This window comes from Sorex araneus, chromosome 5, assembly GCF_027595985.1.
Source record: "Sorex araneus isolate mSorAra2 chromosome 5, mSorAra2.pri, whole genome shotgun sequence".
In the NCBI taxonomy this organism is placed as follows: Eukaryota; Metazoa; Chordata; class Mammalia; order Eulipotyphla; family Soricidae; genus Sorex; species Sorex araneus.
Genome location: NC_073306.1, coordinates 126,628,472 through 126,655,916, shown reverse-complemented (window position 1 = coordinate 126,655,916; position 27,445 = coordinate 126,628,472). Strand labels below are relative to the sequence as shown.

Genomic DNA, 27,445 nt, shown 5'->3' with positions numbered 1-27,445 from the left:
TGGGGGGGAGGGGCACATCCACCAACACTCCTAGTGCTGCTTGGGGGACTATAAGGGATGCCGGGGATCGAACCCAGGTCGGTCGCGTGCAAGGTAAAACACCCTCCCAGCTTGTACTATGGCTCCGGCCCCACAGCCTGGCTTTTAATCCTGGTCTCCAGAGAGGAAGAGGATGCCACAGAGGGAACCTGCTGAGAGGCTCCGTGAGCAGCCCAGAAACCTCCCACGGTGTGACAAGCCTTGAAGCACATGTTCCCGGGTGGGCTGGCCCAGGACCCCAACCCCTCATGTGGGAAGGCCGGAAGACCACCAAGTACAACAGCGCCCCCTCGGGGTGGGGAGGCTGGGGGGTCAGGGTCAGACCTAGACATGGGGGCCAGCCCCCCACCCCTCGAAGGCCCTGGGGGTGATGTTGGGGTGATGACCCCCGAGGCAAAGGTCAGGGGGCGGGGGTACCCACGGAGAGGGGGCTGCAGGGGATGCCCCGTCTTAGAGCACCAGCCCGCCGGGTGGATGTCGGGGTGGTCGGCGTCGATCCAGAAGTCGTAGGCGTGACTCCAGCCATCGAAGTGGAGCTGGGGAGGAGAGGGCTGGCGGTCAGGCCTCCTCGGGGCTCCCAGAGGGCCATTCGCACAAGGACCCATCCGGGCTGCTGCGTCTTCCCCGGGCTCAGCGTGAAGGCACTGCCCGCCTGTCCTGGACGACGACGAACTCACGGAGGCCTGTTTGCCCAGGGAGGAGCTTAGGGCCCAGGGAGAGGAAAGACTTGTCAGGGCTGGTTCCCACTGTCCCACTGGCCTTGAGCTTGGAGCTCTCCACAGTCTGAGTCAAGCCAGACACTGGCCGGTCGTGTGTGTGTGTGTGTGTGTGTGTGTGTGTGTGTGTGTGTCCCCACAGTCTGAATCAAGCCAGACCCTGGCTGTCGTGTGTGTGTGTGTGTGTGTGTGTGTGTGTCCACAGTCTGAATCAAGCCAGACCCTGACCATCGTGTGTGTGTGTGTGTGTGTGTGTGTGTCCACAGTCTGAATCAAGCCAGACCCTGGCTGTCGTGTGTGTGTGTGTGTGTGTGTGTCCACAGTCTGAATCAAGCCAGACCCTGACCATCGTGTGTGTGTGTGTGTGTGTGTGTGTGTGTGTGTGTCCACAGTCTGAATCAAGCCAGACCCTGGCCGTCGTGTGTGTGTGTGTGTGTGTGTGTGTGTGTGTGTGTGTGTTGGGGGGGGGGGTCGCTACACTGGGCTGTGCTCGGGACCCAGCCCTGGCTCTGTGCTCCGGGATCACTCCTGCTGAGCTCGGGGCCCAAACAGGGTGCCAGGGACGGACCCTGGCTCAGTTGCGTGCTGGGCAAACGCTCCACCCACCGTCCTATGGCTCCAGCCCCCCAAACCCTTCCCTCCAGCTACAGGGCGCCTGCCCCCTGGGCCTGTCCACTCCCCCGGCCCGAGGGGCCCAGAGCCACCTTGATCCGATGGTCCTCCACGTCCTCCACGCTGGCCACGCGAATCAGGGCCGGGTTCCTGCAGTCCACGGCCTCCAGCTTCATGTTGACCAGGAAGCTGTGTGGGGGGCGCTGCGGGGAACGGCAGCCCCGCTCAGCGGGCCGAGCCCCCGGAAGGGAGCCCCAGCGGCAGCACGTCCCGGAACGGCGTCGGGAGGCGGCTCCTCCTCCCCCTCCCCGGCGCCGTGCTGCCTGGCAGAGACTCACCACCTTGAAGGCCCACGTGGGCACGGCAGAGGCCCCGGTTTCCTCCAGATATTTCTCCCAGCAGAAGCTGTCAGGGTCTGGGTAGTCTGGGGGAGAGATGAGGGCGAGGAGTAGCTCCCCAGCAGGCACGCGGGGGAGCACCAGGTCTGCGGGAGGGGCTGGGGTCCCTGGAGGACGACACCCCCGCCCCCCTGCGGCCCCCACACGCCCCCATACACACAGCCAGCTCCTCGAGGGGGACGTGGAGTGCTGAGGGTCCCTCACGCACTGTCGGGAGCGACCCCTGAGCACAGAGCTGGGAGTCGCCTGCTCGTGCCCCCACCTGCCGCCCCACCCAAAGCAGCGAGCGTGACACTCCCTCACGGTTCCCAGGCCCATCTGGGAAGCCCGGCTCTCCCCCCTCCCGGGCCCACCTGACCCCGCTCCAGCCCCAGGAAACAGCTACTGCACCAGAGCCGGCAGAACATTCTGGAAGGGCAGGGCGCACCTTCTTCGCTGGGCTCTTGCTCGCTGGCTGGGCGCGCGCCCCTCTAACCTCCTCTCCTTCCCGCTGCGGGGCCCTGCCCTCTCTCCCTGACCCCTAGGGGTCCAGCTCAGGGTCGGGGCGGGGATCTGGGGTGACGCTGTGGTCGTCTCACCTTGGGGAGGGGTGAGGGGCTTTCCCTGCTTCTGGCACCAGCCCACCGGGTGGATGTAGGGGCTGCTGGGGTCACACCTGAAACCCAAGAACACCTCGCTTGTCACAAGGGACGCGCTGAGGCCCCGCGCCGGCCGACAGATGGCAGCGTGGCGGCTCAGGCTCAGGGCTGACCCGAGTTAGCCTCCTGCCCAGAGCGTGACCAGCTTAACCCTGTGCCCGCCTGGAATCTGGGATCAAAGGTCATGCTGTGTTTCTTAAGAGGCAGGTCAGGTCGGTGCGGGGACAGCAAGCCCCATCCCCCACCCTGCCACCCCCCCACGCCCCCCCCCCCCCGCCAGCAGAGGGGAAAGTCCGGCCAGGCCTGGCTGGGCACCCCCCCACTACCAGTAGTCGTAAGTGTCGTCCCAGTTGTCAAAGTGCACCAGAAAGCGGCTGTCCACCACATCGGTGACACTGGCCACGCAGACGAGGGACGGGTTCATGCGGTCGACTGCCTCCAGCTTCATGCCCACCTGGAAGCCCAGGGGCGGGGGGTTCTGGAGGGCGAGAAGATGGGCTGCGTGGCCGGGCCCGGGCTGCCGACAGCGGGCCCAGAGCCCTCGCCCGAGGAGGATGAGGCTCCCCGGGGGCCCACGCCCTCGGGTGGGCGGGAGAAACAAGCAGGGAACGGGGGTCCTGGCTCGTTGGTGTTTGGGCTTGTCTGGGGGCCACGCCTGGCTGTGCTCAGGGCTGACTCCTGGCTCTGTGCTCGGGGACCAGAGGAGACGCTGGGGATTGAATCCAGGCCAGCTGTGTGCAAGCCAGCACCCCCATCTGTTGTGCTGTGCTCCAGCCCTGCTTTTGGTTTTATTTTTTTGGGGGGGGCAGGGAAGGGGACACACCGGCCGTGCTCAGAGCTTCCTCCTGGTTCTGTGCGCGGGATCTCTCCTGGTGGTACTCAAGGGGCCATACGCAGTGCCAGGACATGAGCCCAGGCTGGCTACAAGCACGGCAGGCCCCTCCCTCAGCCCTGGCATTATCTCTCCGGGCTCCCATCCCATTTTATTTTATTTATATTTGTTCGGCTTTGGGGGTCACACCTGGCAAAGCTCAGGGGGTTAGTCCTGGCTCTGCACTCAGGAATTACCCCTGGCGGTGCTCAGGGGACCATATGGGATATGGGGATTGAATCCGGGTTGGCCACATGCAAGGCAAACGCCCTCCCCGCTGTGCCATCTCTTCGGCAACCATCCCATTTTACAATGGAGACCACAGTGCTCGTGGATTGCGGGGTGGAGGGGGGGCGGTGTGTGTGTGGGGAATCATGAATTAACTTAAAAATCTGGTTTTCTGTGCTGGGGATGGAGCAGAAAGGCAGACTGTCTGCCTTGCAGGTATCCAATCCCCAATCCCCGGCACCTCGAAACAAAACAAAACAAAAAATCCCCCAGAAGCCTGCCTTCCTGTCACAGGAGTGGGCAGTACCCCGCCCGGGCCCTGGAGACCTGTAAGTATGACCTTGGGGGACAGACTGGGGTGCGGAGGAACTGCCCTTGCCTCGACAGGGTCTCTGGTTCCCGGGTGGTGGGGGTTTTGCAGGGGAGTCTCTACAGCTCCCCAACCTTCCGCCTGGGATTAGGAGATGCCTTAACGGAGGAATATAACGGCCAACTGCCCTGAACAGAGAAAAAGACCAAGGGTGCGCTGCCCGCACAGCCTCGAAGCCAGGCCAGAGGAAGAAGTTGCAGCCAGGACAGAGCCTTGGGCCTGCGCCCCAGAGCTGCGGGGCAGACCAAAGCAAGAAGCGCACAATGCCCGCGCAGGCGGCGGCGGGCCAGGGGCTGGGGTAGTTGGGGGTCCTGTGGGGGACCTCCTCAGGAACCGGAGTTGGGGGGGGCTCTAACCAGTTTTCCTCCAGCCCTGGGCCTGCTCAGCTCTGCCCCTTTGGTGAGAGGGCCAGAACCAAGCAAGCGAGCACTCTTCAGATGAGTCCACATGCGCTGGCGGCAGCAGCCTGTCCAGGTTCGGCAGCCCCCCCTTCCCCAGTCCCCCGGCACTCAGGGGCACTCACGTGGCTCGGGCTCGCAAACAGGTGCTTGGGGGCGGCCTGAGCTCTGGTGCTGCGCAGATACAGGCTCCAGCTGAACTCGTCCTCCTTGTAACCTGGGCCCCTCGGGGGGACGAACAGACGCCGTGCAGAGACTGGGCTGGGGGGAGGGCGCCCCCCCACTGGTGGGGCTGCAGCGGGCAGGCCTGAGGACCCCTCGAACCACCAGGCCCCTGCCCAGGCCCTCCCTGACCAAGCAGGCCGTGCGCAGGGTGGCCCCTAGGCGCGGGGAGGGGAAAGCGAGTCAGGGCAGAAGGCAATGAAGAGAAACCGAGGCAGAGAGAAGGGGGGAGGGGGCCCGGGGGAAGAAGGACTGTGAGTGAGTGGGGGTTTCTCGGGGCCCGGCCTCAGACCACAAACCCACCTCGCCCTTACCTTTGGGGGGCTGCAGCGTGTGCCCCGTCTTCTCGAACCAGCCGGCAGGGTGGATGTCGGGGGAGTTGGCGTTGACCCAGAAGTCGTGGCACTCCGAGTGACCGTCCAGATGCAGACGGAGGCGGTACCCACACACCTGGCCGAGGCGGGGACCACAGGGCCTGCGGCCATGGCACCCTCCCCCCCACGCGCCCCTCCTTCTCCTGGCCCAGCCTGGGGGGGTTGGGTCTCGGAGGCTCTCACACCGCGGGGGCCCCTCTGCTCTTCACTCTGTGGTTGCCCCAACCCTGACCTCCTCCCCTCTCCCCCCCATCCCACGACGGGACGCCCCCGCCCTGCGCTCTTTCTCCCTGAGTCCGGGGTGTAAGACGGTGCCCTCCCCGGCCAGAGCCACCCCTGCTGCTCGGGGCCCTGATAACCTTCACTCCCGCTCCCCCTCTCTCTCGGCCGTGGCTGCGCCCACCTCACAAGGCAACTGCATATCTGGGAGCGAGGTCGCCGTGCTGTCTCTGCCCAGGACTCTCAGGGAGCGGCAAAGGTGAAGGGCCGCTCCTCTGGGGAGCCCCGCCTGTCCCCCGGGGGCCTCCCATCTCGCCTCGGTCACCGTGGGGCTATGTCACAGACGTGTCTACCTGGTTCGCACACAACTGCCGGGACATCCCCTGCCAGCGCCCCTGCCCCGGCGACCTCGCCTCAGGAGACCCCTGCAGTGAGGTCCACACCCACTTCCTGGGGGCAGGGGAGCGGGTCCTTCCTCTGGGTCCCGTCCAGCCCCCTCAATGCAAGAGGCGGGCTCATCAGCTGCCCCCGAGAGTCGCCGCCAGGCTGCAGTGGTGCCCGGGCTCACCTCGGCCACCGTGAGGATGAAGTACATAGACGGGTGCTGGGGGTCGATGCCTTCCAGCTTCATGCCCTGTCTGAAGCCATTCTTGTTCTCGGGGGCCACCTGGCACTGTCAACGCAGATCGGAGAGGACCCAGCTTCCATCGAGTGGACAGGGGGTGACGGAGCGGCCTCTCGACCTCGCCTGCCTGCTAACTGCCCATGCGGTCACTTACTCGCGGCTACTGAGGGCAGGGACCGAGAGGGTTAGAGTAGCTCGGAGTCCCTTCACAGCGTGCGCCGATCCGAGACTAACACCCCGGGACAGCAGGGACAAGGGCCAGGAGGAACGGCCCACGGTTGGAAGCTGGCCTCAGGGGCTGGGGGAGAGGGCGGTGGGAACGGAGAAGGGGCCTGTGTGATACAGACAGTTGGAAATGATCACTCTGGGGAAGAACTGCGTGCTGAGAGGAGGTAAATGCGCAAAAAATGCGCAAACATGACCACTGCTCGGTATCTGTGTTGCAGACTATAGTGCCGAGAAGGAAAGACAGACAGAGAGACAGAGAGAGAGAGAGAGAGAGAGAGAGAGAGAGAGAGACAGAGAGACAGAGAGAGACAGAGACAGAGAGAAGGAAAGTGCCTGCCATAGACCCAGGCCTGTGTGGGGGTGGGTGGGTGCGGGAGGGAAACTGGGGTCATTGCTGGTAGGAAACAAACAACGAACACTGGTGGAGGGACGAGTGTTGGATCATTGTGTGACTGAAACCCAATCATGAGCAGTGTTGCAACTTATCTCAGGAAAACTCAATTTAAACAATTAAAATTAAACCAACCAACCACCAACAACAACCACCAAGAAGTGGGCTGCAAACCACTGTGCAAAGCGCCCAGAGCCCGCCTGGGGAACGATCAGACCCACGGCCGTGTGTGCTGCGGCCTACCGGGAGCCGCCCGTGGGTAAGGACACAGTCGCAGGCCACGCGGCTGGAGGGAAAGGGGAGAGCTTGTCTCTGGTGCCAAGGGGGACGGAGCCAGAGGCCGTCAGCTAAGTGGCGGGAAATTGGATCGAGGAAGCCAGACCGGGGAACCGAGGGAGCCAAGAGGGTCCAATGCATGTTCGCAAATTTTCTTTTACGGAGCTATTTTTTTTTTAATCATTCCATTCGCCATTCAGTGGTAATGAGCAATATAAAATAAATCCCTGTGGGCCCAGGCTGGAGGGGCGGCTGGGAGCATAGGAAGGATGGGAGCAGGAAAGTGACAGTGGCCGTGAATCGGGGTTGGAATATCGAATGCCTGGAACAAACCGTCATGAACAACTTTGTGAACCACAGCGTTTAAACGAAGTGGGGGAAAAAATTAAAAGAAAATTTTTTTAAAACGAAAGGGGCAAAGGACTGTGTGTGTCCGTGTGGGGGGCTGGGGTGGGGCTGGGTGCTTTGGCAGTGAGCCTGGTGTAACTCTGCACCCCTAAAGCACAAACGTTTATACTCACAAACCCTTCTCACCCCAAAAAAGTATTAATTTTTAAAAATTGCACAGCAACAACAATACAAAGTAAAATGTGGACGGAGTCAGGGCCAGAGGTGGGGAAAGAACCGACTGGAAGCTACCAGGAGACAAGCTTGCAGGGCGAGCAATGGGCGAGCCTTCCGCCTCCCTAGTTCTTACTCTCAGCTCGTCCTTCTCCAGCCCCCAGGCCTCCCCCTCCCATCCCGCCAGTTCAATGAGGACAGTGTCAGATGCAGAAGACCCCAGAAGGGGGCTGGAGCGATAGCACAGCAGGGAGGGTGTTCGCTTTGCACGTGGCCGACTCGGGTTCGATTCCCAGCATCCCGTATGGTACCCTGAGCACCGCCAGGAGTAATTCCTGAGTGCAGAGCCAGGAGGAACCCCTGAGCATTCCCCATGTGACCCAAAAGAAAAAAAAAAAGACCCCAGGAGGCTTTGACTGGGAACACAAGGTGGTCTGCGCGCACTCACATCCTGGAAGAGGCTGACGGGGGCAGTGACGGCCTTCTGCTCCTCGAGGTACGACTCCCACGACCAGCCTTCCTTCTTGTCACCCAGCGCTGCGGAGAGGAGACGGTGGGGCTGAGCCCGAGGGTCTCCTGATGGGGGGCTGCTCTCCTCGGTGTCCCCCGACCCACCCCTACTCTCACTGAAAGTCAATCTTGGTCCGAAGTTACATGCTGCCCTCCGGTGCCAACGGGGCCAAGTACGGGGGTGCAGAGGGGGCAGACCTCGGGCGCCACCACACTGCCTGCCCGAGCCCGCTCCCGCTCCCCGTCCATCGTACTCGAACATCCGAACATCTAACTGGCATTGCCAAGTCCCAGCCCGGAGGAACCAGGCTTCAGGCAGAGCCGAGGGACAGGGCTCAGGTGGCCGAGCACAGGCCCAGCGTGCGTGAGGTCCCCAATGAGGGCACCGCCTGGCATCTGGGGAGGACCTTGGTGACCTCCCCCATACATGGCACCGGGAAAGATGAAAAACCCAGGCCTGGGGCCGAAGCGATAGCACAGCGAGTAGGGCGTTTGCCTTGCACTCGGCCGACCCGGGTTCGATCCCCGGCATCCCATATGGTCCCCCAAGCACCGCCAGGAGTAATTCCTGAGTGCAGAGCCAGGAGTAACCCCTGAGCATCGCTGGGTGTGACCCCCCCAAAAAAAAGAAAAGAAAAAAAAAAAAAGAAAAACCCAGGCCTGAGGGACAGGACAGCAGCTGCCCTGCCTGGGGCTGCCTCAGGCTCCCTCCAGAACTGCGTGTGTTCCCCTGAGCCCTGCCGGGAGTGAGAGCTGAGCACAGAGCCCCGAGCAAGCCCCGAGCACAGAGCCCCAAGTAAGCCCTGAGCACAGAGCCCCGAGCAAGCCCTGAGCACAGCTGGGGATGGCTCAAAAGTGAAAGGAAAATTTGGTTTTAAATCTTCCCAGGTTCGGCCCCTGGTACTGCATGGTTCCCGAAAAAGAGTCAGAAGCGACCCCCAAGCACAGAACCAGGAGGAAGCCCCAGGCACAGCCAAGTATGACCCCCAAACCAAAAAGCAAATAAATAAAGGAATGTTGAATGACAAGTCCCGAGGGAGAAAGTTTATTCACAGAGCCGCCTAAGCTCCCAGGGAAGGACTTGGAAAGGAGAAGAAAGAAACACGGTGAAGAAAAACAAATAACTAATACCTTTTCCTAGAGAGAGAGTGTGGGCAATATTGTCTGCCACAGAGGCAGGGGGAGGGTGGGAAAGGGGGGGTGTACCCGGGATATCGGTGGTGGGGAATGTGCACTGGTGGAGGGATGGGTGTTTGATCATGGTGAGATTGCAACCCAACCATGAAAGCTTGTAACTATCTCACGGTGATTCAATAAAATTTATTTTTTTTAATTTTTATTTATTTATTTATTTATTTTTGCTTTTTGGGTCACACCCAGCGATGCTCAGGGGTTACTCCTGGCTTTGCATTCAGGAATTGCTCCTGGCAGTGCTCAGGGGACCATATGGGATGCCGGGGATCGAACCCAGGTCGGCCGCGTGCAAGGCAAACACCCTACCCGCTGTGCTATCGCTCCGGCCCCAAGATTCAATAAAATTTTAAAAATTTAAAAAAAAATGCTTTTCCCCCCTTGCAATTCTTTCTCTGGACACTGACAGGCACACAGGGACTGTAGTGTGTGTGTGTGTGTGTGTGTGTGTGTGTGTGTGTCTGGAGGACTGGACTCCGGGGTGTGTGTGTGTGTGTGTGTGTGTGTGTGTGTGTGTGTGTGTGTGTGTGTGTCTGGAGGACTGGACTCCCGCTGACCATGCATGCTCCCAGACAGACACACGAGTACACACTGTGAATAGGGCGTGCCCAGGCGCCAGGCAGGGGGGATGAATCTCACTACAGACCTTCCCTTTTGACCCGAAATACAATCCCGGCCTCCAGCACAGAGGGGAACAGCCTTTCTTCAAAAGACTGAAGCAGATGGGGCTGGAGAGATAGTCCAGCGGCCAGGGTGTTTGCCTTGCACAGGGCTGACCAGGGTTCGATCCCTGGCATCTCATAGGGTCCTCTCAGCACTGCCAGGAGTGATTCCTGAGTGCAGGGCCCAGGACTAACCCCTGAGCACTGCCAGGTGTGACCCCCAAAACCAAACCAGAATGAAACAAAACAGCGGAGAGACTACAGCAGATGGAGACGTGGGAGGTAGATTAGCAAGGCTGGCCTGAGCTACCCTCAACCGAAGGCCACAGACAACGAAAAAGGCAACAACTCAGAAGAAGCTACTCACACGCCCTGGATAAAGAGCTCCAGCGTCTGCTGACCTCGGTTTTGTCACCTGTATAAAAAGCAGGAAACGACAAGATCACAGAGGGCAGTGGCGGGAGAAGTGGAGAATGGTGAGTTAGAGATCTGAGGGCTGGAGCGACAGCACAGCGGCGAGACTTGCATGCGGCCGACCCGGGTTCAATTGCCGGCATCCCATACGGTCCCCTGAGCATCGCCAGAAGTGAGTCCTGAGTGCAGAGCCAGGAGGAACCCCTGAGCATTGCTAGGTGTGACCAAAAAGCCCCCTAAAAAAACCTTTCTGAAACACAAAGTCCTGGGCTGGGTGGGTCCCTGGTGCCTCACAGGCTCGTGCAGTCTGTCTGAGCCGGACTCAAGCACCGCTTTGCTCACCCGGCTGCGGTACTCAGGACTGCAGTGGCCGGTCACTCAGGAAGAGGTGTTTTGCCACAGCTTGGAACATAAGTGGCAAGAGGTGCTGTCTGGCAGTTGTCTAAATCCTCCCCTCGGGGCTGGAGCAATAGCACAGCAGGGAGGGCGTTTGCCTTGCACGCGGCCGACCCGGGTTCGATTCCCAGCATCCCACATGGTCCCATGAGCACCACCAGGAATAACTCCTGAGTGCAAAGCCAGGAGGTAACCCCTGTGCATTGCCGGGTGTGACCCAAAAAGAAAAAAAAACAAAAATAAAAATAAATCCTCCCCTCACTCGACTGACCGAGAGAGGCCAACCACCTGATGCAGTCAGGTCAGAGCAAGGACTGTGTTCATCACTGAGCCATCAACTCTGCACCAGCACCTCAGAGCACACTTTTTCCTGCTTTTGTCCCGAGTGAGACCTGGATTGTGCCTTAGGACACGTCACCCATTGGGGCTGAAACGAGAGTACAGAGAGGAGGCCACTCGCCTCACATGTGGACAACCTGGGTTCGATCCCTGGCATTCCATCTGATCCCCCGACTCCCATCCTCCTCGCCCCCCCACCCAACCGCCATCAGGAGCGATTCCTGAGTGCAAAGCTAGGAGGAAGCTCTGAACATCGCCGGTGTGGCCCCACACCAAAACCGGACCAAACAAATAAAGAGAGTGAACACAGGATTCTCCAGGACGAAAACAAGCAAAGAAACAGAGAGACAAGCAAGCGAGACTCGCGTTCAAGGGAGAGACAAGCTAGACGAGCAGGCCCCACTGAGTGGATTGAAAGGTATCATTCACACGTGGCACAGAAAAGAAAGGTAATGAATAACGGTGAACAAAAACAAGTCCTGAACTTTGATACAAGAATGAAGAATGGGGGTTGGCGGGGGTGGGGTGGGGTGGGGAGGTGGCGGAAAGCAGGAGCTTGGAGAGGAAGGGCAGAATAGAAGCGACCTAAGGATGGTGCCAGATGCTGGCACACACCAGTGGCAGTGGAGGTACATGGCTTCGTCTGCAAAAGCCTAAACATAAGTTCTACAGAGAAAGAAAGAAAGAAAGAAAGAAAGAAAGAAAGAAAGAAAGAAAGAAAGAAAGAAAGAAAGAAAGAAAGAAAGAAAGAAGAAATAAAAGAGAGAGAAAGAAAGAGAGAAAGAAAGAGAGAGAAAGAGGAAGAGAGGAAGAAAGAAAGAAAGAAAGAGAGAGAGAGAGAGAGAGAGAGAGAAAGAGAGAGAGAGAGAGAGAGCCAGAGCATTAGTACGGAGGGAGGGATGTTTGTCTTGTATGCAGCTGACCCAGGTTCAATCCCCAGCACCCCAAGTGATCCCCCAACTCCCACCCCCTCCACGAGTGACCTCTGAGCACAGAACCAGGAATAAGCCCTGAGCACTGCGGGACCCAGAAACCAAAAATAAAAACAAATAAATAAAAATAAAAGCTGAGGAGAGGGGCTGGAGCGATAGCACAGTGGGTAGGGCATTTGCCTTGCATGTGGCCAACCTGGATTCGATTCCCAGCATCCCATATGGTCCCCCAAGCACCGCCAGGAGTGATTCCTGAGTGCAGAGCCAGTAATAACCCCTGAGCATCCAGGGTGTGATCCAAAAAGCAAAAAAAAAGAAAAGCTGAAGAGGGGCTGGAGTGATAGCACAGCGGGTAGGGCGTTTGCCTTGCACGCGGCCGACCCGGGTTCGAATCCCAGCATCCCATATGGTCCCCTGAGCACCGCCAGGGGTGATTCCTGAGTGCATGAGCCAGGAGTGACCCAAAAAAAAAAAAAAAAAGCTGAAGAGACAGAGTAGGGATTAAAGGATAGAGATTGTGTAGGATTGTGTAGGATAGGGATTAAGAGCAGTAGGGCATTTACCTTGAATGCAGCTGACCCCAGTTCAATCCCTGGCACCACATGATGGTCATTGAACCCTGAGAGGAGTGACCCCTGAGCACAGAGTTAGGAGTAACCCTGAGCACTGCTAGGCAAAATGCAGGTAAGGATGTGGCTCAGCTACAGAACACGTGCCTTGCAAACCTGAGTCCCTGAGTGTGGTTCCCAAAATGGCAAACAAACAAGAAAAAAAAACCCAAGCAGGTGCCCCCGACAGAGAAGGTGCAGAGTCCCCGCCTTCACCAGATGGAATCCCAGTGACACTGAGCTTCTACTAACACAGCTCCGGTATGTGGGGACACAGACTGTTTCTCCAAATCACATGCGGGCACTGGAACCGGGAGGCTCCAGCTCGCCCCCAAAGCCGGAAATCATGCCCTCAGCCCACCCCCGGCACCAGCTTGCCCCCTGGGCAGTGAAGAACCTGGGCCGGTGGGCACTGCAAGCCAGAGAATGCTCCGGACCCCAGACTGGGCCACCAACACCGTGGTGCCCCAGACGGAGAAGGTGCAGAGTCCCCGGCTTCTCCAGATGGAGTCCCGGCGACACCGAGCTTCTACTAACACGGCTCCGGTATGTGGAGGCCAGGACTATTTCTCCGAACCTTTCCTGATAAACAAAAAATGATCCCAGAGGCACAGAAACCAATCTCGGAACGCAGCGGCTGCTGGCAGATATACTCCTGGACTGTGAACTAAGCTACGGCCCCGTGCAGCCCCGGGAGGGGAAGGGTTTCTGTCCCTAGGCCTTTCCACTTTGAGGCAGCATGGTGACCGCCACCTTTCAGAGCCAAGCGGACAGAAAGGTAGGAGTTTGCAGTGATGGGGCGTGCAGGAAATCTTGCGATGGGGGGGGTGGGGTGCGGAACCAGCCCTGCCCCCCTGCCCAAATGAGATCCTGAGCGGCCACCTGCGAACAGCTCCTTCGCTCCTAACAGCCATGATCCCAGAGGCACACTAACCAATCTCGGAACACAGAGGCTGCTGGCAGAAATACCTCTGGACTTAATTACTAAAATACCAGAATTCCAAAACCGCGCAGCCGTTTTCGTGGCCGTGCAACATCATATGCTCTTCATTATCAGCAATAGAAAAATGATCTAATGATGACTTTTCGGCAGGTCTGATTGTTGGGGGGAAAATTCCAAATAATAATAGTGGGTTTTCTGTCGAAAATGGAATGTAATCAAAGTGAAGAGAGAGCAAAGTGGAAACAATCTGCCACACAGGAAGGGTGGAGGTGGGAGGGGGGTATACTGGGGTTCTTGGTGGTGGAACATGTGCACTGGTGAAGATATGGGTGTTGAATCATTGTATGACTGAGACTCAATCCTGAAAGCTTTGTAACTGTTCTCACGGTGATTCAATAAAATTTAAAACAAACAAACAAGCAAACAAACAAAATAAAAACAAAAACTACCAGGGCTGGGGGTTGGAGCAATAGCACTGCGGGTAGGATGTTTGCCTTGCATGCGGCCAACCTGGGTTCGATTCCCAGCATCCCATATGGTCCCCTGAGCACTGCCAGGAGTGATTCCTGAGTGCAGAGCCAGCAGCAACCCCTGTGCATTGCCAGGTGTGACCCAAAAAGCAAAAAAGAAAAAAAAAACAAACTACCAAGATACAGAGTGGGGGAAAAATTGTTATATATTTCTGACAAAGGACTTACATCTAGAATACACAAAAAAGTAATAGTAAAAAAGATGAACAACCCAACTGAAATGGACAAATGTGGGGTTGGAAGGACAGTACAGTGGGTAGGGTCTTGCATGTGGCTAACCCAGGTTTAATGCATGGCACCCCAGGTGGTCCCCTGAACAGGCCAGGAGTGAGTGATTCCTGAGAGCAGAGCCAGAAGTTAGCCCTGAGCACCCCAGCTGTGGTCCCCCCAAAACCAAAACAAACAAATCAATAAACAAATCCACCAGTGCAGAATAATGGTCTCATTGCCTTTCTCTGGGATAGGAAAGACAGTGGATAATGCAACCGAGTCCTGGTACAAGGGGACTCAAGAGAAACATTTACTGAGGCTCCCTCATACTGAAGTCTCTGGAATAAGCACCGAGCCTACAACAATAAAGCGATCCAGTTTTGAGGGAGAAAGACATTAAACAAATTCCTCCAAACTAGAGATGACAAGTCTGACAAACGCATCTGAGCTCCAGATGACAGCTGCCACTTGGGGATGTGAAGACGGCAGTGGAGGAAACCTGGGGCCAGAGCGACTATAAGAGACCTATTGCGGGGCCAGAGTGATTAGACGGCGGTGGGCGAGGTTCTTGCCTTGCATGCGGCCCACCCAGGTTTGATCCTCCGTCTCTCAGAGTCCATCAGGAGTGATCCCTGAGCACCGCTGGGTGTGGCCCCCAAACAGAGCAAAATAGAAAAGACATCTGTTCCATGTTTCTTAGAACAAAGGGTGGGACTGGAGCCCCAGAAGGAAGGTCAGAGGGGTTACCATCAGAGGCTCACTCCTATCACCAAAGGAACGTAATGCCACGTCGTGCCGTAAAAGGTTACTCAATTCGGGGCTGGAGTGATAGCACAGCGGGTAGGGCATTTGTCTTGCACACGGCCGACCCGGGTTCGATTCCCAGCATCCCATTGGGTCCCCTGAGCACCGCCAGGAGTGGTTCCTGAGTGTAGAGCCAGGAGTAACCCCTGTGCATCGCCAGGTGTGACCCAAAAAGAAAAACAAAGTTGCTCAATTCTTTGGCTACCAGCCTTTCATGGGGGATCAATTCACAACTCGATAAAAGAGAATAAACAGGGGGCTGGAGTGATAGCACAGCGGGTAGGGCGTTTGCCTTGCACGCGGCCGACCCGGGTTCGAATCCCAGCATCTCATATGGTCCCCTGAGCACCGCCAGGAGTAATTCCTGAGTGCAGAGCCAGGAGTAACTCCTGTGCATCGCCGGGTGTGAACCAAAAAGCAAAAAAAAAAAAAAAAAAAGAGAATAAACAAAACACACACACACACACACACACACACACACACACGGAGAGAACCCCCACCTGGAGAGGAGCAATACTCTCCTCCTACCCATACTCCCTGGCACATGTGCGTGCGCACACACACACATCCTACAAATCAACAGGCAGAGGCCACCATACCAGGCTGGCTGCTGCTCCAGTCCTCACTGTCTGGGGTGCTAGTGGACGGTTGTCCCTCTGAATCCTTTCCTTCTTCATGCTTCTCCTGCGAAAAACAAACCTAATGCCAGCTTCCTGGCCTCAGGGATAGCTGTGAGTGTCCCTGCCTGGCTCTCTGGTGCACGGTATCTCGCTCCAAACGGATGGCATTTCTTTTAGGCCACTCGCGGGCACCGGGCCCCAGCAATGGGCCCAGACTCACAGGGGCGCAGGGTCCCTAGCTCCGAGGCCTGACTGCGATGCCTCCTGCATGCCCTGGGCTGCTCTGTCCCGGGAGCTCTCAAATGCTCTTCCCGCGTCTGCGCACCAGGCCCGCTGGTGTTTGGTCCTGGGACGGAGTTCGTCAGAGTGCAGGCACACCTGTGTGGGTGCTGACTGCAGACTGGAAAGCGGGGCTGGGGGCTCTGCAAAAGCGGGAGCGGGGTTTATCCTCCTTCCCCCAACCCGCTCCAGGATTCACTCCCGATGGGCACCTCCAGCGGAAACGAGTGAGTCACCGCCAGCCTCTGCGACTGTGTAGCATCCAGGAGATTGATGGGGTGCACAGCGGGGGGGGGGCGCTGATGGAGCTGAGACCCCGCCCCTGCCGCCCCCCACCCCGCTTACCGTGGGCTCAGGCTCCGACTCGTCCGACGGGCTCTGGTAGTCCCGGCGCCTCCTCTTCTTCACGGGTTTCAGCAGCTCGGAAGCGGGGCCCGAGTTCTCCACGATGACGGACCTGCAAGGTGGGGGTGGGTGGCCTGAGCGAAAGACCCGAGGGCAAGCTGGCAGCCCCCGATGCTTACCCCCCGCTCCTGGGCCCCCAACTCCTTACCGCTCCTGGAACAGCGGGGCGCAGCCGTCGTGGCCCGCGCCGGGCTCCGCGCCTTGCTGCGGCCCCCACGCCCCGCACTGGCAGGAGCCATCGTCCTCTGGGGGGTCCTGCCGGGGATCTGCCGGAGGGTCCTGGGGGAGGCCTGGCGCGGGGGCAAAGGCGCCTCAGCCCCCCCGCCCGCGCCCCGCCGCGCCCCCCGCCGCGCGCTGCCCACGGGCCTGGGGCGCTCACCCGGCTGCTGGGCGACAGCACCGCCGCCTCCCGCCGGGGCCTCGCCAGCCTCGCACTCCGCCGCGCCTTCCCGCCGCAGCTCGGGGCTCGGGGGATGCTCGGCGCCCACCATGCTCAGCGGCGCCAACTCGCTTAGCCGGAACTGGAGCGCGGGAGGGTCTGAGGACACGACTCGGGTCCCCGCCGCCAGACCCTCTTCCAGTCGCCCCCCTTCGCGCTAGGCCACGCCCCCCGGGCAGCCCCCGCTAGAACCAAGCCACGGATGCTCCGCCCCCAGCCACGCCCCCAAAGCGCTGGCCCGGAGCGCGCCACCCAAAGCCACGCCCCTAGTTTAGCCCCACCCTTGTCCCCACCAATCCCTAGAGGTAAAGAAGCCAAAGCCAGCCACGCCCCCCACTTTAGCCCCACCTCCAAGTTTCCGCCTATCCTGAGCGCTGAGGGAGTCAAAGCCGTGCCTCAGTTTGGTCCCACCCCTACTTAAGTTCCCACCAATCTCGAGCGCTAAGGAAGCTGAAGCCACGCCCCCAGTTTAGTGCCGTAAATCCTCACCAATCCCGAGCGCTATGGGAATCAAAGCCACGCCCCCAAGGTGCCTCGCTCAAAGCCCCAACCCCAGCCCGGCCGGCTTCCTCCACTTTTCGCCGCAGGCCCCGCCCACAGGCCCGCAGGCCCCGCCCCCCGCAGACACTGACCCGCAGGCCGCTCCCAGGAGGCGGGGCCGGGGCCTCGGTCCACTCCAGCAGGCGCACGGTGCCGCAGCTGGGGCTGGCCGCCGGCACCGCGCTTAGCTGCGGCAGGACGGTGGCCGTAACCGGGACGCCCACGACTCGCTCCGGGGCCCCCACGTGGATCGGCTCCCGTGGAAAGCAGGACACATCCAGAGTATTGCCGGGCAGGCCGAGGGTGGCCGAGCTGGCTGCCAAGAGATACACAGGCAGACGTGACCGCCGTGAGCCTGGTGGACCTGGGTCGGTGCTGCTGGGAGAAAACCAATCATTGCCATGGGTGGGGATGCTCCTCTCCGGATCCCGGCGTGGCCCACCTGGGATGATGAAGGCGGTAGCAGGCAGGTGGGGAGCGGATCCCGGGCCGTCCCTGGTCACCAAGTGCACGCTGACCTCCCCTGTGGAGGGGCCCTGCAGGGTCCTCAGCATCTCCATTTCAGCATGCCCCTCCATCTTGGTTCTCCTACAACCTGCAGAAGCCCCCCCCAGGGGCGATCAGGGAGGGAGGGGGCTGCCTTTGGGAGAAGCGGATCAGCGCTGGGCAGTGGCCAGCAGAGAAGAGCCTCGGTCCTAAAAGGAGTCAGAAGTCTCAGGAGAGCAGGATCAAGCCGCCTCCGGGTTGGCCAGGTCACCCAGGGGAGGACCCCCATCAGGCCACGCACCTCTCCCAGGGCGCTGCTGGGTAAACTCTGACACCGGACTAAGGGGATCCGATCTCAGGACGAGGCTCACTGCCCTGAGGACTTAGCGTAGCCACCTGCAGACCCCCGCCCCACCCTCAGGCTCTCTCTGAGTACCACCCTCTTCTCCCTCTGAGGACTCAGGGCCCGCCAGTGGCCTCCCACGCAGATACACTATTTTCTTGGAGGTGCTCTTTCCTGATCACATTCTTGCCTCCCTCTTCCGCACTCCCTCCAGCCTCAAGCTCAGACTCAGCCCTCGAAACATCTGTTGATCCAAGTACGCATGGGAGGAGCAAAGAGTGTCTGAGATGCCAAAGAAGCGTCTGGTTTTGCTTTAATAAATCAAGGGTGGTACAGACATTTAATAAAGACTTGATGAACAGAAATATATGGGGTGGGGGGGAAGGCTGGAGAGAGTGTCCAAAGGGCTGGGAGTGTCTCTAGCATCACACGGTCCTCTGAACATCACCAGGGGCGAACACTGAGCACTGAGTCAGGAGTAAGCCATGAGCAATGCCAGATTTTACTCCCGATCCCTCCCTGCAAAAGACCTAGGAACATGATGTTACGGTTAATGCCGGTCGCTTACCAAACTCTTACAACGTGTCAGCCACTTCCTAAATATGTTTCCCAGTGGGTGTGTGTCCAGCACGATCCATCAGCATTTTCTGTGATGATGGAAATGTCCTATACGGACACTGCCCACTAGCCTGTGGTCATAAGGCCGCATGTGACTTTTAAAACACTTGAAACGTAGCTGGTGTCACTAAGGAACTGAATTTAAATTTTTAATTCCATCTCAGTAGCCACAGAACTCATAACTCTTGTTTGGGGGATGCACAATTTCATACATCTTGGGGCCAGAGCGATCGTACAGAGGGCGTTTGCCTTGCCAGCGGTCTACCCAGGTTCGATCCCCAGCATCCCATGTGGTCCCCAGAGCACCACCAGGAGTAGCCCCTGAACAATGCCCAGTGTGACCCAAAAAAGAAAAAAAAAACAAACCCAACAACTTGATCACTGTTATCACTGTTATCCCATTGCTCATCGATTTGCTCGAGCGGGCACCTGTAACGTCTCCATTGTGAGACTTGCTGTTACTGTTTTTGGCATATCAAATACGCCACGGGTAGCTTGCCAGGCTCTGCTGTGCGGGCAGGATACTCTCAGTCGCTTGCTGGGCTCTCCAAGAGGGGTGGAGGAATCGAACCTGGGTTGGCCTCATGCAAGGCAAATGCCCTACCTGTGCTAGCTGTGCTATCACTCCAACCCCAACAACTTGATAATGTCTTGTAATTGACCAATCGGCACTAATTCAGAAACATCTCCAAGTCAGCACACTTCTCTCCACCTCTACCCTAGTCCCCATCACCATCAACTCTCCCAGTACTTCTCTTTCTATTGTTTGTTTGATTTTGGGGCCACACTGGCAGTGCTCAGGGCTTACTCCTAGATCTGTGCTCAAGGATTACTCCTGGTAAGCTGGGCAGACCATCTGAGGTGCCAGGGATTGAATCCACAGTGACCATATGCAAGGTAAAGGTCTTGCCCTCAGTCCTCACTCCAGCCCCCAGCCCCTCCCAGTACTGCTGAAACAGCCCCTAACCTGCCTCCTGCTTCTTCCTTTCCTGCCCACACCATTCTACTTACCAGCGAGGGGAGCCAAATCGCTCAATTTCCCTGTCGAAAATTCTTCAGTGGCTCTCCATTGCCCTTAGAGTAAAATCAAGAGTAAAATCAAAGAGCGTTGCCCTGCAGAATCTAAACCCAGTCTCCCTCTCCTCCTCCTCCACCACGCTACCCTCCTTCTCTGCCAGATTCGGGCGAACGTCTCTTGTCCCACATCCAAGCCCCGAGATTGTGCCCTTCCTTCTTCCATCAGAAATGCTTTGCCTCAAGCTGTCTGCTTGGCTGCCTCCACTTCCTCCTCCAGGTCTCAGCTCAGTGATTTCTCTCCTGAGATCATGAGATCTTTGTTGACTATGTAATGATCAATTAGTTTACGCTGCACAGGGCAGAGCGTTTGCTCCACAGGCTGAACCAGGAGGCCCAGGTTTGATCCTGGCACTGCCTGGTCCTTTGAGCACCTCTGAAAACAACTTCCAAACTCGGAGCCATGAGTAGCCCCCTGAGCAATGCCAGGTGTGGCTCCCAAACCAAGAATAATAAAAAGAGGGGCTGGAGTGATAGCACAGCGGGTAGGGCGTTCGCCTTGCACGCGGCCGACCCAGGTTCGATTCCCAGCATCCCATAGGGTCCCTGAGCATTGCCAGGAGTAATTCCTGAGTGCATGAGCCAGGAGTAACCCCTGTACATCTCCGGGTGTGACCCGAAAGGCAAAAAATAAATAAATAAATAAATAAATAAAAAGAAATGGACACAGTATACCTCTCATACCACCCCACTTCTATTTATCTTCTATTTTCTCCTACTATATGTGGCCTTCAAATCCTTCATCATGTTAGTATTGACTGTTATTGTTCGTTATTGATGAGTCATGTAAGTTCCACTAGGACAATGACTGTCATATTCACAGCACTTAGACTAGTGCCTGAAACACAGGAGGTGTTCAGTAAGTCTTTGTACTGGAGTTCAGTGACCTGAATTTGATTTATATATATGGTTTTTCTTTTTAGAAAAAAGCACTGTGTGGGGGCTGGAGTCTTAGTCCAGCGGGTACGGTGTTTGCTTGTACGTGCTCATCTGGGTTCGATCCCCAACAACCCATATGGTTCCCTAAACCCTGCCAGGAGTGACTCCTGAGTAATACTGAGTATGGCCCCCAAACAAACAAAAAAAGCACTGTAGGGCTGGAGCGATAGCACAGCGGGGAGGGCGTCTGCCTTGCACGCGGCCAACCTGGGTTCGAATCCCAGCATCCCATATGGTTCCCTGAGCACCGCTAGGGGTAATTCCTGAGTGAAGAGCCAGGAGTAACCCCTGTGCATTGCCGGGTGTGACCCAAAAAGCGGGGGGGGGGGGGGGAAAAGCACTGTATGGGGTGAAGGATGTGGATCAGAGCACTTGCCTTTGCATGTTTGAGAATCCTGGGTTTGATTCCCCCAGCAGCACCAACAAAAGGCACTGTATAAGGGATTGATATCTGGTTGCTTTAAAAAAAAAATTTCTTGGGGCTGGAGCGATAGCACAGCGGGTAGGGTGTCTGCCTTGCACGCGGCCGACCCGGGTTCAAATCCCAGCATCCCAAATGGTCCCCTGAGCACCGCCAGGAGTAATTCCTGAGTGCAGAGCCAGGAGTAACCCCTGTGCATCGCCAGGTGTGACCCAAAAAGCAAAATAAATAAATAAAAATAAATTGCTTTCCATATTATTTTGGTTTGGGGGCCACACCCAGCTGTGCTCAGGGGTTACTTCTGACTCTGCACTCAGGAATCATTCCTGGTGGTGCTCAAGGAATATATTGGCCGGGGATTGAACCTGGGTCGGCCGTGTGCAAGCTAAGTGCCCTACCCGTTGTCCTATCGCTCTGGGCCATGAAAGCTTCTTACTCATAATGGTTGTTGTTTCTTCCATCCTTCTGCAATTTTTTTTTTCTCTTTTGGTTCTTGGGCCACAAATGGCACTGCTTAGGGCTCATTCCTGGCTCTACACTCAGGGATCACATTTTATATTAAACTATTAAATTTATATTAAAAATATACATTTTTATATTTTAAAAAGCATGTATGGGGGCCAGACTATTAGTTCAGCGGGTAGGGTGCTTGCTGGGGATGGCGCCTAGGCCAGCCAAGGGCAAAGGCAAGCACCTGTCCACTGTCCTATCACTCCAGCGTCTTCCTTCTGCTATTCATGAATATTCACTTGCTTTCTACCTTTTCCTCCTAAAAGGGAAAGGACAGAGTCCATCAGCGATACCTGGCAGAGAGTTATAATCAAGGAGAAAGCTAATTTGTTGGGAGGGGTCACACCTGGTGATGCTCAGGGGTTACTCCTGGCTCTGCACTCAGGAATTACTCCTGGCGGTGCTGGGGGACTGTATGGGATGCTGAGAATCAAGCTGGGGTTGGCTGCGTGCAAGGTAAATGCCCTACCCACTGTGCTATTGCTTCAGCCTCAGAAAAGCTAATTTTATCACTAATTATGACAACATTTCAACCAAGATTTGCTTTCCTGTGGAATAGGGGACCTCCCAAGTGGTACTCAGGGGACTGGGGAACACTGGGAAATTCTGTTACCTGGACCCAACAGTTCAATGTGAGGGGCCGGGATGTGGTGCTGCTTTGGCCTTGTGGGGCTGGGAGCTGCAGGCACCCACCAGGCCAGGCGTGGGGGCTCCAGGGCTGCACTGGCTATTCTCGCAGTGTCAGAAGTGAGCCAGGGTCCCATGCATATACTCTATCCCTATTTTTTTATTTAAAAAAAAATTTTTTTTTTTACTTTTTGGGTCACACCCGGCTATGCACAGGGGTTACTCCTGGTTCATGCACTCAGGAATTACTCTTGGCGGTGCTCGGGGGACCATATGGGATGCTGGAAATTGAACCCGGTTGGCCATGTGCAAGGCAAATGCCCTACCCACTGTGCTATCGCTCCACCCTTTAATTTTTTTTTTTATTTTGCTTTTTTGGGTCACACCTGGTGATGCTCAGGGGTTCCTCTTGGCTCTGCACTCAGGAATTACCCCTGGCAGTGCTCATGGGACCATAGGGGATGTTGGGAATCAAACCCGGGTGGGCCTCGTGCAAGGCAAACGCCCTCCCCGCTGTGCTATTGCTCCAGCCCCGGGCATTAAGTCTTTGTTTGTTTGTTTGTTTTTCACCTTTTTGGGTCACACCCGGACACCCGGAGATGCACAGGGGTTACTCCTGGCTCTGCACTCAGGAATTACTCCTCGTGGTGCTCAGGGGACCATATGGGATGCTGGGAATAGACCCAGGTCAGCCGCGTGCAAGGCAAACGCCCTACCCGCTGTGCTATCACTCCAGCCTGCGGGCATTAAGTCTTAAGTCAGGAGTAGCCCCCAAACATAATCAAGGTATGACCCCCCAAACCAGAAACTTAAGTGGAGAGGATTTGAGAAAACCACTGTAATATATACATTAGTTACATATATATTATATATGCCAAAAACAGTAACAAGTCTCACAATGGAGATGTTACTGGTGCCTGCTCGAGCAAACCAATGAACAACGGGATGATAGTGCTATTAATTATATGTATTAGCTTTTGGGACCACACCCAGTGATGCTCAGGGATTATTCCTGGGTCTGCACTCAGGACTTACTCTGATGATGCTCAGGGGACCCCATGGGATGCCAGGGTTCGAACCCAGGTCAGCCGCATGCAAGGCAAAAGCCCTCCCTGCTACACTATTGCTCTGACCCCTATATATACACTGGCTTTTTGGGTCATACCTAGTGACACTCAGGGGTTACTCCTGGCTCTGTACTCAAGAATCACTCCTGGCGGTGCTCAGGAGCCATATGGGACGCCGAGGATCCAACCCGGGTGCAAGGCAAGCCATGTGCAAGGCAAAAGCCCTTCCCACTGTACTATATCACTTTGCCCCCCCCCCCATATTATATATTGAGACGCATGCCGGGCACTGCTTGTAGGCAAGAATTTGTCAGTGAACAGAACAGATAGAAGCCTCTGCCACAGACGGGAGAGATAGTCCAATGGGCTGAGCACGGGCTCTGCATGCAGGAGGCTTGGGTTCAAGCCCTGGTGTCATGTGGTTTCCCAGATCTGCGGGGTGTGATCTCCAATAAACAAAACCAGAATTCTGCCAAGGTCTTCTAGTCGGGGAGACGGAAAAGGGAATGGAAACAGGGGGATGAGGCGCCCCTTCAGAGCAGGGAGGGGAGGGGGAGCAGGGAAAGCGGGATGGCCTTGAGAGACGGACTGTGCCCTCGAGGAAGATGCTTGCTCGAGGAGCAGCTGAGGGGCCGGAGAGCTCGCTCAATGCTCTGCACCGCAGGAAGCCCAGCTCCCAGCCCTGGCGCCTCCCGGGGAGTGGTTCTCGACACACTGAGTCCGAGCACCCCCAGGTGTGGCCCCCAAACCTGGATAAATAAATAGGAGCTGACGGGGCCGGAGCGATAGCACAGCGGGTAGGGCGTTTGCCTTGCACGTGGCCGACCCGGGTTCGATCCCCGGCATCCCATATGGTCCCCCAAGCACTGCCAGGAGTAATTCCTGAGTGCAGAGCCAGGAGTAACCCCTGAGCATCGCTGGGTGTGACCCAAAAAACAAAAAAAAAATTAAAAAAATAAATAAATAGGAGCTGACGCAGCACGCTTGTGGCAGTGAGAACTGGGCGGTAGAGAGACCTTCACAGTGCAAAGGGGAGAGAGTGGATGGAAGGAGACACAGGTCCTTGAGCCTGCAGGAGGGAAGAGCGCCCCACACCTGCTGAGGCACGGAGCTGTAGGCCCTGGAGGGTGGCACCTCCTGTGGGGTTTCTTTTCTTTTTTTTTTGCTTTTGGGGTCACACCTGGCATTGCTCAGGGGTTACTCCTGGCTCTGCACTCAGGAATTACTCCTGGCGGTGCTCAGGGGACCACACGGGATGCCGGGGATTGAACCCACGTTGGCCGAGTGCAAGGCAAGCACCCTCCCCACTGTGCTATCGCTCCAGCCCCACCTCCGGTGCTCTTCCCCTGTGAAGCCATTCTCTTTCCTGAGACCAGAAACTGCTCTCCCTATGACTGGAGTTCACCCCTCCTCTACCACTAGCAAACCCCATGCTTGCAGCTCACAATCGTTTCCGTGTGTGTGTGTGTGTGTGTGTGTGTGTGTGTGTGTGTAGGGGCGGGGCACACCCAGCGGTCACCCGGGGCTATCCCTGGTTTGGTGCTTGGATCCAGCTCTTGGCTGTCGGCTGTGCTGGGCAGAGGGATGGCACATGTGGGCCAGAACTGAAATTGGACAAAGCATGCGCCCCAGCCTCTTGAGCCACCTCCCGGGCTCCCGCATGGGACTCTCAAGGAAGTATTTGCTCCTCTGGGTGCACGCGGCATCACCACCATGGTAGGGCCCCGGGCCCCGGGCCAGGTGTGAGGAACCCATCCCCAAGGCCCCTGCGGCCTGCTCGCACCTTCCCACGCCACTTGGACGGGAACTGCACAAGCTGCCCCATCTGGGGCCTCCCCGCCCCCCGCCCCTGGCCCTCTGCCTGGACCCAGACAAAGCAGCGGGACCAGGGGAGGTGCCTCGCCCAAGTGCCCTCTCCTGGAAGCTGCCAGCCCCATGCCTACTGAAACCGGGCATGCAGGCCCTGCCCACCTGTCTCCCTCCCCGCCCGCCAGGTCCAGCTCAGCTCCGCGACTTTCCTGTGGAGGGGGGGGTTCTCGGGAGCCGGAGCCGGGCCAGCGTCTGTCCTGCCCGGCCCACTTGCTGACTCGGGCTCCCCCCATCCCCGGCGTCACACACCTGTCCCTTTCGAGGGTTTCCGACCTCACTCCGCTACCCCCGAACCACCGTTGGCTCCGCCGGCCCAGGGCGGCGTCCGGCACCGAGTAGGTGCTCAGTGAACAGGCGGTGGTGCTGGAACGGATGCGGCCGTGTTCGTGTTGGCGGCCGATGTGGCCCCTTGCCCTGGGTGCACGGGGTCTCCGGGACAGCAGCAGCTCCGGGACGGCCCTGGCCCGGGCGCGCGGAGGGTGGGTGGGCCCGGCCGCCCGGGCGGGACGCGCGGGGAGGGGCGGGCGCGCGCGCGCGCGCGTGCCAGGAGGGGGTCGCCCCGCCGGCTCCTCCCGGGACTCGATCCCGCCGCCAGCCCCGCCGAAGGGTGACTTTAAAACATGCCAAAATGGCGGAATTCTTTTTATTCGTGCCCCGGGTGGCAAAATTCCTGCCCACCCCCCCCCCGCCCCGCACCCCGCACTCCCCCGCCCCGGCCGCTCAACGGCCGCCAGGAGAAAGTTTGCCAACCCCCCCCCCTTCCCGGCGCCCCGGCACCGCGCCCTCCGCGCCCCGCAGGGAGAAACTCTGCAACGGGGGTGGCATCCCCCGCGCCCGCCGCGCGCAGACCCCCGGGCCCGCCCCGCCCCGCCCCGCCGCGCGCACGGCCCGGCCCGGCCCGGCCCCCCGCGCCCGCGCCCCGCACCCCGGCCCGAGTCCGCGCGCCCGCACGCGCCGCCCCTACCTGCCAGGCCGGCCCGGAGCTGCCCCGCGCCCGCCGCGCGCCCAGCCCCGCCGCACGCGCCTGCGCGCACGAGGGCCGGGCCCGCCTCCCCGCAGAGCGCGGGGCGCACCCCGAGAGCCGGGGGGAGCGGGCAGCGGGCCGGGGGGCGCTCGGCGGCTGCTCTTGCCTTGTCTTGCCTACCGCAAGGCCCGGTGCGCGGGAGCTCAGAGTCCCCTAACCTTGGTGCTCCCGGCGCCTGGCTGGCGCAGCGGAGGCCACCGTGGGGGGCGGGGGGAGCCCTGGGGCTGAGCTGGGTGCTCCCGCGCGCACCACTGTTGGGATGTGTGGTCCGACGCCTTCCCGAGGCGCCTGACCACCCCTCTCCCCGCGCCTGCATGCGGTGGGGGGCCCAGGAAGGTCAGAGATCGGCCTCGGGAGGGTGCCAGGCTCTGTCCCTGCGGAAAGTGGCCCGCGCCCGGTGGGGGGTCTGAATCTGGCCCAGCCGGGCAGAAGGGGAGCGTTGGCTGCGCCACTGGCGGCTGACCGGTGGGCGTGCCCTGGGCACCTCATTTGGGCAGCACCCCCCCCCCCCCCGCTTCCGGGTACGGAGGTTGCACGCCTGCCTTCTCGCGGTGTGGCCTTGGGCAAGTGGCTGTTTCCTGCGCGTCAGTTTCCTTCGCGGGCGTCTTGGCTTCCACGGGACCCAACTACTCAGTCTCCTTTAAATGGTTCCATACCCCCCCACCCCGGCCCCCCCCACCCCTCACCAGCCCTTATCACAGATGTAGCTTTACCTGGATCTGTGTGATGTAAGACGTTAAGAGACTTCGGAGAGGGAAGGAAACATTTGGTTTTTGTGTCCCTGGCACAAGGCACAGAGCTGGGCTCAGGATAGGCGTGTAGGGACAATCCACTAAGTAAGTGATGGACTGCATGGAGGTGAAAGGCAGCAACTGCGCAGCCCAGAGCTCTGCGCTCTCCCACACGCCAAAGATTTTCTTTTAACTCCCAACACACACACACACACACACACACACAAAATTGACGTTCATTTGGCTAAAGGTCATAATTGTAGGTCAGACCTCCGGGTTCCTGAATTCCAGACTCCCGGAGAAATGGGTTGCTAATTAATTGTGGGCAAATCGTCCAAGTTGCTGTGATCACTGAGTTTAAATTCAGGCAGTCCTTAATGATTCCGGTTGCCACGCCAACACCTTACATGTATCCTTCCTCACGGCAACGCCCATTTTTAATCACAGGACTGCTTCAGTGGAGGATGTCTGTTACCATAACAATTTTCATTTTTACACATCAATACACGCACAACCATCCACTCCCGTTTTCTCTCATCCCTACCCACACTGTGCTTGTTTGGGTTTCTAACGTGACTTACTGTAGAGAAAAGATGAAAAGTGGTGAAGTGACACAAACACGTGGCTTCTCGGGGCCTCTTTTAAACGGTGGTTCAGACGGAGGAGTGGAACTGAACTAAAAGGGGTCCTGGAATAAACGATCAACCCCAATGTGAGTTGCTGAGACATTTTTACTATTTTCATTTGG

At 58.0% G+C, this 27,445-nt stretch overlaps 1 protein-coding gene across 4 annotated transcripts in view; it reads right to left on the bottom strand.

Annotated features, from left to right (window-relative positions):
* The window catches only part of L3MBTL1 (L3MBTL histone methyl-lysine binding protein 1), a 38,034-nt gene extending 11,676 nt beyond the window's left edge, over positions 1–26,358 (bottom strand). For 3 of the 4 annotated variants that reach the window (XM_055139600.1, XM_055139602.1, XM_055139603.1), the window contains exons 1-18: positions 25,907–26,358; positions 19,447–19,509; positions 17,431–17,583; positions 17,081–17,304; positions 16,389–16,530; positions 16,158–16,299; positions 15,950–16,061; positions 15,305–15,389; positions 9,897–9,944; positions 7,615–7,703; positions 5,654–5,758; positions 4,807–4,942; positions 4,396–4,487; positions 2,730–2,881; positions 2,344–2,420; positions 1,706–1,791; positions 1,460–1,570; positions 461–575 (exon numbers count right to left, since the gene is read on the bottom strand). In XM_055139600.1, the coding sequence (XP_054995575.1) occupies positions 461–575; positions 1,460–1,570; positions 1,706–1,791; positions 2,344–2,420; positions 2,730–2,881; positions 4,396–4,487; positions 4,807–4,942; positions 5,654–5,758; positions 7,615–7,703; positions 9,897–9,944; positions 15,305–15,389; positions 15,950–16,061; positions 16,158–16,299; positions 16,389–16,530; positions 17,081–17,304; positions 17,431–17,583; positions 19,447–19,509; positions 25,907–26,282 (2,308 nt within the window). In that variant the 5' untranslated portion in view covers positions 26,283–26,358. The remainder of the gene's footprint in view (positions 1–460; positions 576–1,459; positions 1,571–1,705; positions 1,792–2,343; positions 2,421–2,729; positions 2,882–4,395; positions 4,488–4,806; positions 4,943–5,653; positions 5,759–7,614; positions 7,704–9,896; positions 9,945–15,304; positions 15,390–15,949; positions 16,062–16,157; positions 16,300–16,388; positions 16,531–17,080; positions 17,305–17,430; positions 17,584–19,446; positions 19,510–25,906) is intronic. The other variant, XM_055139601.1, reaches the window with a different exon arrangement.
* Positions 26,359–27,445: the final 1,087 nt, after the last annotated feature.